We start from the raw sequence: 13,728 nt of genomic DNA on the forward strand, positions 1-13,728 counted from the left end.
GTTGACAACTTTACATATTTAGGATCAGTGGTCACTAGCGATAATAACATGTCCAAAGAAATCTCTAATCGATTAATGAAAGCAAACAGAGCATATTTCGGCTTGAAATATCACTTTAGTTCGCATGCTCTATCCAGGAAAGTAAAAGTTATTCTTTACAAAACATTAGTGAGACCAGTTTTGACATATGCGGCAGAAACGTGGTCAATCTCCAAAAATGATGAAAAAAGACTGGAGATTTTCGAAAGAAAGATTCTGCGAAGGATCTATGGCCCAACATTTGAGGAAGGTCTCTGGAGGAGGAGATGCAACTATGAATTATATAGACTTCTAGGAGAGCCAAATATAATCAATACAGTTAAAACTAGCAGATTGAGGTGGGCAGGACATGTAATACGCATGGACCCAAGTGAACCTTGCAAAAAAATTGTAATAACAAATCCGGGAGGTCAGAGAAGACGAGGTCGACCGCACTTGCGATGGATTGATGGAGTGGAAGAGGATGCCAGAAAGTTGGGGTGCAAGAATTGGAAGGCTGCTACACAAGATAGAGACGGATGACGACAATTACTAAGGGAGGCCCAGGCCCACCAAGGGCTGTAGCGCCAATGATGATGATGATGATCAGGGAAAGGATTTATATGTAAATACATATTTACTTATAAAGCTAATATAATTTATATTTTGCATTATCTTTATGTTTCACAATGTGTAGGGTTGAAAAATCCTACTTTTATTTTCCATATTTTTCCATATTTTAGAGTTTAGTACATATTTTCGTTAATTTCCATATATTTTCCATATTTCATATAAAACAGTCCATATTATATTAGGTTTAACAATAAAACAAAACAAAATTCCATTAACTTTTAAAAATACATTTCAACAATAGAGATTTAAACACATGTTCAGTAATCCCTTTAACATCAGAGTTATTTGAAAATTAGCAGTCCTATCAACAATGGGAAAGTAAGTTACAAAACTGTATTAATTTAATTTAAAATTTTTAACAGACTTCAGTTGTGCAGCTCAACAGTTAAATGCCAGTCAGAGTACACATAGGTTCAGTTTTGTAAATCATACTATAAAGACGGTAAATATGCCAAAAGTACGTCATTCAGTCAATTTAAAATCAAAACTAACAAGTTACATTTCAGAATTTAAAGAAGATGGTTTATCAACTGACAATAAAATATTATTTTGTAATTTGTGTCAGTGTGCAGTATCATCTACACAAAAGTTCCTGGTGCAACAACACATTACAACTAGTAAACATCAGGCCAACAAACAACTAAATTCCAAGCAGAGACAATTGTTTTTAACACAACCAACAACATCGAATGTAAGATCTGAGTTTAACATCGACCTGTGCCGTTCTCTCATCTCTGCTGATATTCCTCTCTACAAACTAAAGAATAAGGTCTTCAGGGAATTCCTTGAAAAATATACTCAACATACAATCCCGGATGAGTCAACACTTAGGAAGACGTATGCTCCATCCATCTACGATGAGACAATACAGAAGATAAGAGATGAAATTAAAGATAGTTCAATTTGGGTTTCCATTGATGAGACTCCCGACAAAGAAGGTAGACTTGTTGGTAATGTAGTTATCGGTTTGTTAAGTGAACAATATTCTGAACGAATTCTTTTACATTGTGATGTTCTAGAAAAGTGCAATAACAAAACTATAGTTAAACTGTTCAACGAAGCTATGGGTATCCTGTGGCCAAAGGGTATTATGTACGATAATGTGTTATTCTTTATTAGCGATGCTGCCCCTTATATGGTCAAAGCTGGACAAGCATTATCTGTTGTATATCCTAAATTGACTCATTTTACTTGTGTGGCGCATGCATTTCATCGTGTGGCAGAAGTGGTCAGAGACAATTTCCCTAAAGTAGATTTGTTGATTTCATCAGTGAAAAAAGTATTTCTCAAAGCTCCCAGTAGAGTTAACGTGTTGAAAGAAATGTACCCTGAAATTCCATTGCCACCAAAGCCAATTTTAACTAGATGGGGTACATGGCTAGAAGCAGTTGAATATTATGCCGAACATATAGACTCTATTAACAATGTTCTCCTTGCATTGGACTCTGAAGATGCAGTCTCAATTGATACTGCGAAAACAGTTACCTGTGACATAAGTGTGAAGAATGACTTAGCTCACATTCAGCATACATTTTCATGCATCATAAAAACGCTCAAAAGTCTCCAAAATAGGCACCTTTCACTATCTGAAAGTTTTGAAATTATAAATAGTACTGTGGAACAACTGAATCGTGGTAGAGGTAAAGTTGCAGATGCAGTAAGAGCTAAGGTGGACACTGTACTTTCAAAAAACCCTGGATATGAAGAACTACAAAAGGTTGTTGCTGTGATGAGTGGTGAATCAACAGTGAAGATTAACTTGGACTTATCCCCAGCAGACATTGTGAAATTGAATTATGTACCAGTTACTTCTTGTGACGTCGAACGCTCTTTTAGTCAGTATAAATCTATCCTCAGAGACAATAGAAGAAGATTCACTTTTCAGCACTTGAAAGAAATGTTTGTAACCTATTGTTATGGTAACAGACAATAAAAATTGTGTTTTGTTGAAACTACATTGGAAGATAAGGTACGTCCATTATATTTTTTGTTTAGCTTGATTAAAATGTACCAATATTTAACGTACATAGTCATTTTTTTATAATTTTAAGTCCATATTTAATTCCATATTTTGGTAAAAATCCATATTTAATTCCATATTTTGGTAAAAATAACTACATATATATTTACATATTTCATATATTTTTAGTCCATATAAATCCGTTCCCTGATGATGATGATGATGATTTGCGTATATATGGTAATTTCCAAATGAACCAGTTCTCTGTTATGACATTATTATTCATTGCAATTGAGGCATTCTCTGAAACAAGAATTTAACTGCAAAATATTAAATTTGAGATACAGAGCACCAAACATTTTAGAGTTCGTATAACATTTAAAATGTTTCTAGAGGACGTTGGTTGTGTTTGTTGCAAGGAAATAATATTTTGTTAGAAGGAAAATGTGTTATTAAGTATTCAATATATGCTGGAAATGGAAAAACGACATTAAATAGGTACATTCAGTTGTTATTTCAGAAAACACCTCAATTCCTAACAACTCATTGGCATCAATCGTTGTGTGAATCGTTTCGACTATCAATTTCATTGTTATCTCGAGACTGGTCTCATGGAATGAGGACACAATTATGAAGTAATTAACGAGGCTATTAAATTTAAATGTGGGGACTATGAAGACAGAAATGAAAAGAAATATCAAACTTTTATTTCAAATCCCAAACACTTTTACAATCTCAATAATTCTCACAATAATAATCAAGAACAGCATAAATGTTTCACGCAATTATAGAGATTTGATGAATTTCCTCTCACTTTTTTTTTGTCCACAAAGTTTCCTTTTGTGCATAGAGATGTTTCTACAAGTAAAATTATATGGGAATGCGGATATTTCTGATGATGTAAAAGGGAATGTTTTTACAAAATAAAGAAAATTGAGACAGGTCATTCACAACTGATTAGTGGAATGTCTCTTAAAATACCACTAGAATTCAGTTTGAAATTATATCAGTATTACGGAATTGCTAAGGTAAAATGAATCCCATGAGACAAATAACAACTTGAAAACTCTGAAATTTGTCCCAATACCTAGAATATGGCAAACAACGAAATCACTTCTCGTAAATTTTTTGCAGCTGTGATGTCTATCAATATCTTTATCCTTCACTTGTGCATGTAATTCATATATGTTTAGATCTGATTTTATGTCGCCTGTTTCGATATCAGTTTTCTTGGATCTCCTAGAATATAAGGTTATTTGAATAATGAAATTATTAATAATATAATTAAGACAATAAATTGTAACTAATTTGCTAAGATGTCTTTGATTGTAAAATTATGAATGAAATGAAATTTTATCCTTATACATCTTGATTACACAACTTTTAACATTATATCACTTTGGAAAACGTATTATATATCTTTCACGTGTTAAATTTTATGTTACCTTGTTAACATGTTTCGGCTTGCTATTGGCCATCATCAGAACTGGTCGTTGCTGGTCTTGGCACCTTTTGTTTTGTTTCCTGTGGGGGTGTGTTTGTGTAGTGTAATGTGGAGTCAAAGAGAGTGTGTGTTCTGAAATTGAGTTGTGTGTTGAGAATTTCATTTGGATGTGTTTTTGTGTGTTTGTATATTTCGTGGTTAGCGATAGTGTTTTGTTTACTTTTATGGTTTACTCCAAGGCTTCAATAGGTTATCTCATTTTTCATTAGCCAATCAAATGGCTAATTGGCTTATGATGCGCGAAGAGTCTATGCTCATTGGTCCTTTATTTTCAAATTGATAGCGACATCTGTGCTTCAGTGGCTGGTCATGATAATATCTTTGAAAAATATTGGAGTGCAAGAGGTCAAATGACTTTATTGTCAAACGCCTGGCATTAGAAAACAACAACAACAACATATTTCGTATTGTTCTAGTGTGTTTAGTTTCTGGCTTTTTGGTTGGATGTGTAGAATTTCCATGTCTGTGTTGATGTCTCTGTAGGTGTGGTTAGCATTTGTGGTGTGTTCTGCATATGTGGAAGTGTTTTGTAATTTTGTTATGGCTGTGATGTGTTCTTTGTAACGTGTTTGAAATGATCTGCCTGACTGTCCTATGTAGAAGTTGTTGCACATGTTACATTTGAGTTTGTATACGCCTGTGTGATTGTATTTGTTTGTTTGTGTTGTGTGTGTGTTGAGATGTTTTTGTAGAGTGTTATTTGTTCTGTATGCAATTTCTTGAATGACGTTGCAATATTGTGTGTGTTTTTGTTTTCGTATGTTAGTGTGATGTATTTTTTGTGTTGTATTCTTATGTTTTTTGTGATTATGTTAACCCAATTTCAGAACACACACACTCTTTGACTCCACATTAAACTACACAAACACACCCCCACAGGAAACAAAACAAAAGGCGCCAAAACCAGCAACGAACAGTTCTGATGGTCAATAGCAGGCCGAAACATGATAACAAGGTAACATAAAATTTAACACGTGAAAGATATATAATACGTTTTCCAAAATTAAATTTTATCAATATTTCTATTTAATTCGTTTGGATTATTTAATTCTGTTTGGTGTAAAAATAATAAATGTATGACTCTGCATGTTTTACTGTGCCTTTACAGTTTACACAGATTCACTTTTAAAAGCTGTTATTACATGAATCCTAATACCACTAAGTTATTTTTTTATTACATGCCAGTTTATTTTAAATTATATTCTTTATTAGAAGCATTTCCACACTTGGTTTCCATTTTGTTAGGGATTGAATTTTGTGTGTTTAGGAATATTGATGGAAGTTTAAAAGAGCTGCCCTGTTGCCACGTTGACACTGGTATGGGTCTGGAACGTCTTGTTGCAGTACTTCAAGGAAAGAGATCCAACTATGATACTGATCTATTTCGGCCTCTATTCAGCGCTATTCATAAGGTTAGAATCAATGTGCTATTCTTTATTTTATTTTTTTCGTACTTAGCCTTATACCATATGGATGTACACATCAACACAAACTAAGTTACTGTAGTACATGCTGGACAGCCATATATGTACATGACTCATCTGTTTCATCTTGTATCTACAATGGACTGTTTTCGTGACTGAATGGGACATTGTTTGGCTATGAATGATTTTCATTTTAAGCATCTGTTGTCAAGTTTGGTTAGCGATAGTGTTTTGTTTACTTTTATGGTTTACTCCAAGGCTTCTATACACTCAATAGGTTATCTCATTTTTCATTAACCAATCAAATGACTAATTGGCTTATGATGCGCGAAGAGTCCATGCTCATTGGTCCTTTATTTTCAAATTGATAGCGACATCAGCGTACATTATAAACATAACCACCTGAAATAAAAACATTACAATTGGTATAAACCAATTGTGTACATATCATGGCATCTTTACTAATAATAAATCTGTAGCCGAAATTTTTCTGGTAATTTCCGATTTTCCAAAAATAATTGGTCCTAACATATATAATTAACCGCCCTGAAACCGAAAATCGCTTTTTTGAAATTTTTGTTTGTATGTATGTATGTATGTCTGTCTGTCTGTCTGTCTGGATGTTTGTTACCTTTTCACGCGATAATGGCTGAACCGATTTATATTAAAATTGGGATATAAATTAAGTTCGTTGTAACATAGAATTTAGGCTATATGGTATTCAAAATATTTTATTTAAAAGGGGGATTATAAGGGGGCTTGAATTAAAGAAATCGAAATATCTCGCTTATTATTAATTTTAGTGCAAAATATTACATAACAAAAGTTTCTTTAAAAATAATTTCCGATAAGTTTTATTCCATGCAAAAAAATTTTGATAGGACTGCTATTTAATGAGATAAATGAGTTTCAAAATTACAATAACAATGCAATCTAAGGCGGTGTAATGAAATAAAAAAAAAACAAATGACTTCGTCTACAAGGGGCCTTGGACACAACAATCGAAAGCTATGAAACATAGCCTACAGACAATGTTTCTGTGCTTGTATGAAGTAATATCAGAAGCTAAATTAACCGATTTGTATAATTAATTATTAATTCACCATTGGAAAGTGTAGTTTCTCTAGATGGACATAATGCTATAATGTTATTACAGTAACTTCTGAGTGAATCGAGTACAGGTAAGATAAAATAGCTTCTTATGCACAGAAAACTTGATAGGCATTCGTTTCCTGTATTTCCTAAAATAATTTTTATGACCAAATGAGTGGTCTCTGGATCAAAATGATCGCATTTTAATTTTTTTAATACAATTTAAATTTAGTAACATAATAAACGATTTATCCTTCTATCAAACACGAATGTTCCCTGGATCAAATATCCTATTTTAATTATGTAATTACTTTATATTCATTTCTAACGGGTGCAGCGGAGCGCACGGGTATGGCTAGTAATATAAATACTTTGAAAGTGTTCATACCGTGTATATAAAAACTGTACTTACACTTGTCATGGCATTATTTTTCTGTATTTCTTAACAGTTCGTCTGCTCTCAGTGCCTGCCGTCCATTTTCGCCTGCTAGTTTCCAGTCTTGTGTTTATGAAAATCCTAACATTGAATGTTTTTTAATATCTCTTTCTAAAGTTTGGAAAAAGGAGCGTGTATCGGTAATGAAATGTCAGCCACATGTTCATTTGCAATAATCATTATAAATCAACAATGAATTGTCACTGGAGGCTTTTATGATTAACCCACTGAATATGCCATAAGGACAAAATGTCATAAATCGTTAATATAAAATCAATATAATCAGAATTATAGCGAAAAAAAATTACTGGTATCAGTCGCTAACTCTTCACCCTTTTGGTATGCAACTATTAGTATAAGTAGCATGATTATTTTGTAAGTAATGTACGACCCAGCAAAGATTACAACAGAAAGAAAATAATAATAATTTGAAGGTTAACATAGATGAACTTAATCTAATTATTATGCAAAGCTGGTATTAATGTAAGCTATATGATTTATTTAAACTTACCTGTAGGCTTTAACATTGTCGGTCGCTTCGGCTTGATTTTCATTAAAGCTGCTTGAAAATCAGGAACAAAATCGTCATCTTTAAAATGATCAGAGCATAATCTGCTTGTATCAGGATTGAATTTATCCCGTTTTTGCACGCAATTATCCATTTTTTTTCTAATTCCTAAATCTTTAGAAATAGTAAAGAGAGACAACTCTTTATTTTTATCGTTAGAATTGTTGCATACCGCAACATAATTTGACTGGCATAATGCATTCAAAACAACATAAACATGAAAAAAACACGAGATACTGCTTTGAAGCATTTGAGCTTTGGTGTGCTCAGTTATCTTGTGACGTCAGAATCGCTCTCCTTTCCCCGTCGATCCCTCGCCAACAAGCTCGATAATAATGCAACCTATGAGAAGTTTAGAAGCCTTGGGCTTACTCAACATGATTTTACATATTTTTATGCTCGACCATGCCGAAATGTAGTAATTATACACCTGGTAGCAGTCCTTTAATGCATGTCATTAAAGTACACCTACTCATTAAAGTACAGGTGTTCAGCCAATGACAAGTCAGCTTTGTACCGTTATAAAACCGCAAGTATCGATTATTCTCGGATATGCAATCGAAAAGTCACGGAGGCTGGAAATCCAATAATGTCGCAGAAGATTATGTTCTGTTACTATAATAATTAGCGTTAATTGTAAATAATATTCAAATAAATTCAATTTGTCATCTCGTTTTTCAATGTCTAATTTAATTTCAATGTTATATCAAAGTTAATATTTAGTTTACTCTGTAAGTTCTTATAGGCTATCAAGGTCAATGTGGACATCTGTTCCTCGGAAAAAATCAATTCTTTCGCGTCTGCGCACATCTTACAATTTACAAGGTATTGCTCAAGGTCAGTTAGATACAAATAAAATTAATAATATCAAGTTAGAAATATAGTCGAGCATAAAAAGTCGCATGAAACTCGCCTATAATGGTAATTAAGAAGCTCATATGAAAATTATGAAACTCGCTTGCGCTCGTTTCATAAACATTTATACTCGCTTCTTAATTACTACCATTATAGGCTCGTTGCATAATGTACTAATTTGTTTCAAGTTTGAAGTTCACGAAACAAGTTTAATAAATAGTTAAAAGACTGAAATGGATGAATGGGTAAAATTTCTACACATTCATATGTAAAATTTAATGGAGATTTGGAATATGTAAATTTTAATATAGGATACCATTTAAAAAATAAGGTTTACTGTCACACCCTGTATGCCTGAATAAGTCATTTTTTTCGAACACAGGTATTATTGTATGGCTTATCTCCAACAATTTTTGTATAGAACTATTTTTTTGTAAAATTAAAATTTAAGAAGTTATTAGTAGGGAGCGGATTTTGATGTGCTAAAAATTTTAAATATATTTATTTTTTATGTGCTAAAAAGTACGAAAATATTTGCTAAAAATAAAAAAAAAATGTTACTATGTTCTCACCAGCCACACTTGAGTGCTAGTAGTTGGCCAAGAATTGCAGTGAACAACAAAGGTCATCTCAAATTCTCCATTACAAATGCATGCCGATTATCTCTCAACAACGACTTATACTGTGAAAACGATCTTTCCACGTCATAGGACATCAGACGTGTATATTTAAAGAGAGAGGAATGTCACAAACACAAACACTGTCAATTTCACCTACAGGCACACCCTCCAATACTTGAGAGCAACTTTACACATTTTTTTATATCCACTGTTTTTCCCAAACACATTCTGGAATTTGTCCCTTAGTACTTGTACTTCTGAACCTGGTAGCGAGTCTAGTTTAATTTTCACAGCACGCACCTCCCTGTTTCAGACAACAGGTTTTTGGATGTTTCGAGTTTTTTTATGGAGTCACACAAAAAGCTTAGATTTGCTAATAGGAAAGCCAAATCGTTTTTTAAACAACCATCTTTCAGTGTATCTTCAAGGATATTGATTGACGAAGCCCGATAACAGGGAATCACAAGATATATTGCCTTACTTGATAGACATGAGCGAGAGGTCAGAGATTTGTTTAAATTAAATAATGTTCATACCCGAGCTCTTATCTGTTGTGTTTCACAAACAAAGCGTGGAATGAAATCATCTTCAGCAACAATAAACATTCGTAATTATGTGTTGCAAGATCTCTCCTCCTTGTCCATGTTAATTTATTCTCGAATAATAACATTGATTGCTGCCTAGCAGTTCTCAGAACTTGAGGCGATACTATTAGAAAAATGGATCACGGATACACCACACAGCGCTTAGAAACACGAAGCAACCAAGAATTCTTAAAAAGATAACGTACTTCTGAGTGACATGATTGATTTAGTTTTAAAATATTTAAAAGTTCTTGTAAAAAAATTATTTAAGTAAAAAAAAAACTCAAAGATTTATGTGTTTATAATAGATTTCCTGAAAATATGTATTTATATAATTTTTTTGTGAAAATGTGTGTTTTTATGTGAAATAAAATTCGGATTTTAAACTTGAAAGTTCATGTTCGGAATGTTTAACTTCGTTAATTGTGTTTTATCATACGCAAAAAGAATATTTAATTACATAGGAATCCGCTCCGTAGCTATTAGCAATATTCTATAAATTGTTCATCCTGTTTGAAGTTCTGTTTAACAAATTTTAAGCTGTTAAAGTCTGTTCCCGGTAGTGGTAGTGTAATGCCGACTATAATTTTAATGTGATTCAGTATTGTAGGAATGTTCCAGTTTATCAGGGACGCTTTGGAGACCAGGATGATGCTGGCATTGATACGGGATACAGAATACTTGCTGATCACACCAGGATGATGACAGTTGCATTGGCGGACGGCATGTTCCCAGATCAAAAGTGAGTAGACTCTTTTTTTCAGCTATTATTGTTAAAGATTTTTATTTGAATCAAGTGTCTTGTATAAAAAACAGACACGTGACACCTATATCTACACCCTTTGCCTTGGCGGAGTGGGGAAAAAGAAGGTGTTTGCAAGCAGGTACTCAAGTTGCTCGTATTGTTTGCAAACTGCAGTGTGTGACAAATTGTCAATGTAAAGCTGAACCAGTAATGTAAAAAGCGTGACATTAGGTCATCCCAAGTAGGTTACTTAGAGATGGTTCACAACAAAAATATAAATATAAGATAAACTGATGCAGTAGTTGATAGAGCATCGTTAAATAACCAAGTAAAAAAAGATAAACTGATGGTAACATATCTCACAAACAGGGGCGGACGCAGGATTTTTTTTCGGGGAGGGATTTGAGGAGATAGTAAAAATGGAGGAATGCGAAATAAGTTTATATACTCACAATTTGTTTCCGAGTCACAAACATTTACAAGTTGGCCTGAGTAGCGTAGCCGGTATAGCCTTTTGTGCTCGAAGTTGCAGGTTCTACCCCAACCCAGCTCGATGGCATTTAAGTGTGTTTAAATGCGACAGGCCTCATATCAGTCGATTTACTGGCATGTAAAAGAAGTCCTGAGGGAAAAAATTGCGGCACACCGGCGACGCTGATATAACCTCGGCAATTGCGAGCGTTGTTAAATAAACCATAATTTTTTAATTTTAACATTTACAATGACTGCAATACAAAAACAGTGACAGAATGGCATTTACAGAAGAAGGCGACGAGGCTTCTTAGACATTTCATCCAGTACTTCATGAGCTTACTTCTACATTTTTATGTATATACATCAAGGCCAGTCCATTTAATCTGTCTGATCCCATCGTGCTCCTCAAGTAAGTCTTCAAATTCCGCAAAGTTGAGAATGACCGTTCTGGTGTTGCTGTAGTTACAGGCAACGTGCAGTAAAGTTTCAGCGCCTTGTGAGTGCAGGGAAAAACAATTTCATTGCACCTGTTCAAAGATGATATAAAATCAGTAGGCACTATGTGAAGATTTTTCTGATCAAGGAAATTTCTTCTCCGCATCCTCAATTCATTGAAGAAAGACTTTGGTGATGCATCAACATCATTGGGCCACTGATTTACTATAGCCTCAACACTAGTTTCTAAATCTTCATCTGATGCTCGCACTATGGTTTTAGGCAGAAAAGTTTGTATGGACTTTAGTATTCCCTTATGATTTAAAAACCTATCCTTGAGCTGACTAATGAAATAGTCTAAGAAGAGAAGGAAAATTAAAAGCCTAAAATACTCTTCATGACTCTCTGTCTTGAAGTAAGAATGCTTTGTTTGTCTTCCTGCAGTTCTTGGAATTTAACATTTTAGCAAAGAGAATTTACGTGGAAAACTCTCTAATTCCTATGTACATTCACGAATTAAAATTAATATTATTTTTTGTTTCTTGTTTCGTATTTTTCTCAAAATTTCGGGAGGGGATATATCCCCTTAATCCCCCCCCCCTTGCATCCGCCCCTGCTCACAAATGAATAAAGTGACTCTGTAAAACCTTACAATGTAAACTAAAGAAGAAACAAATAATTAATTGGTTGGCCTCTAAAGAGAATATCAGATGGAATTCATTTGGTGATTGGAACAGGCCATATTAGTCTAAATTCTTGAAGGATAACTGTGAGGGTGATAATAATGTGTGGATTTTATGCTTATCTACAGTAGAATCCCAATTTAGGCGACCTCCATTTAACGTTTTTCCACATTTAACATTAAATTTTCCAAGGTCCTAATAATTATTACATATGATTAATGTATTTTTAAATTCGATTTAACATTCTCCTCTTTGCTGTGAAACCCGCATTTTACGTTAAAAATATTTCGGAATATGAATGATAAGAACTTTCTTGTGTTAGATATTATTAACGTACCTTGTTAACATGTTTCGACCTATTTTCGGTCATCTTTGGAACTGGTCGTTGTTGGTCTTGGCGCCTCTTGTTTCCTGTATAGGTGTGTTTGAAGTGTAGAGTCAAAGAGTGTTGTTGTTGTTTTCTAATGCCAGGCGTTTGACAATAAAGTCATTTGACCTCTTGCACTCCAATATTTTTCAAAGATATTATCATGACCAGCCAATGAAGCACAGATTTTGAGGTGTTCCGAATCCATTTATTGGTTTGAAGAGAGTGTATGTGTTTTGAAATTGAGTTGTGTGTTGAGAATATCGTTGGAGTGTGTTTTCGTGTGTCTGTAAATTTCATATTGTTCTAGTGTGTTTAGTTTCTGGCTTTTTGGTTGGATGTGCAGTATTTCCATGTCTGTGTTGATGTCTCTGTAGGTGTGGTTGGCATTTGTGATATGTTCTGCATATGTGGAGGTGTTTTGTAATTTTGTTATGGCTGTGATGTGTTCTTTGTAACGTGTTTGAAATGATCTGCCTGTCTGTCCTATGTAGAAGTTGTTGCAGGTGTTACATTTGAGTTTGTATACGCCTGTGTGGTTGTATTTGTTTGTTTGTGTGTTGAAGTTGTTTGTTCTATATGCGATGTTGTAGTTTAATTTCTTGAATGAGGTTGCAATTTTATGTGTGTATTTGTTTTCGTATGTTAGTGTGATGTATTTTTTGTGTTCTTGTGTTTGTGTTGTATTCTTCTATTTTTTGTGGTTTTGTTTTGTCTTACGTATTATGTTGTCTATTATGTTGGGGTTGTATCCGTTTTCTTGTGCTACGTATTTGATTGTGTTTAGTTCTTCGTTGTAATCCTGTTGGTTCATTGGTATGTTGAGTAGTCTGTGTACCATTGTTCGGAATGCAGCTTGTTTGTGTTGTGTTGGGTGGTTGGATGTGTTGTGTATGTGTGTTGTTGTTGTTGTGGGTTTTCTGTATATTTTGAATGTGTGTTTGTTGTCTACTTTTGTTATTGTGATGTCTAGAAAATTTATGGATTTGTTGTTTTGAATTTCTAATGTGTAGTGTAGTAGACAACAAACACACAACCTCCATTTAAGGTTAATTATTCTATATCCACAGAAAAACGTTAAATAAGAGTTCTGCTTTACCTTTTGTTTATTACAGCTATAAACTGCGCCGTATCATGCGAAAAGCAATGCTGGTGTCACAACAGAAGTTTGGAGTGGAGAGTGGGCTTGTGACAGAATTAACCAATCACGTGGCAGAGTCACTGGGAGATGTTTATCCTGAGATACGAAGCCGTCTTAAACAGGTAATTCTCAGTCTCAGAACTAGTATTAATATATTTTTTTTATGTTACCATTTCGTGTTTGCATGCG

The 13,728-nt window shown here is 33.8% G+C and overlaps 1 protein-coding gene across 2 annotated transcripts in view; it reads left to right on the top strand.

The window, feature by feature from the left end:
• AlaRS-m (alanine--tRNA ligase, mitochondrial) overlaps positions 1-13,728 on the top strand; it is a 62,656-nt gene that overhangs the window by 20,936 nt on the left and 27,992 nt on the right. For both annotated transcript variants that reach the window (XM_069846718.1, XM_069846719.1), the window contains exons 6-8: positions 5,383-5,527; positions 10,297-10,436; positions 13,514-13,661. In XM_069846718.1, coding sequence (XP_069702819.1) covers positions 5,383-5,527; positions 10,297-10,436; positions 13,514-13,661 — 433 coding nt within the window. The remainder of the gene's footprint in view (positions 1-5,382; positions 5,528-10,296; positions 10,437-13,513; positions 13,662-13,728) is intronic.

The sequence above is a fragment of the Periplaneta americana genome, chromosome 15, assembly GCF_040183065.1.
Source record: "Periplaneta americana isolate PAMFEO1 chromosome 15, P.americana_PAMFEO1_priV1, whole genome shotgun sequence".
In the NCBI taxonomy this organism is placed as follows: Eukaryota; Metazoa; Arthropoda; class Insecta; order Blattodea; family Blattidae; genus Periplaneta; species Periplaneta americana.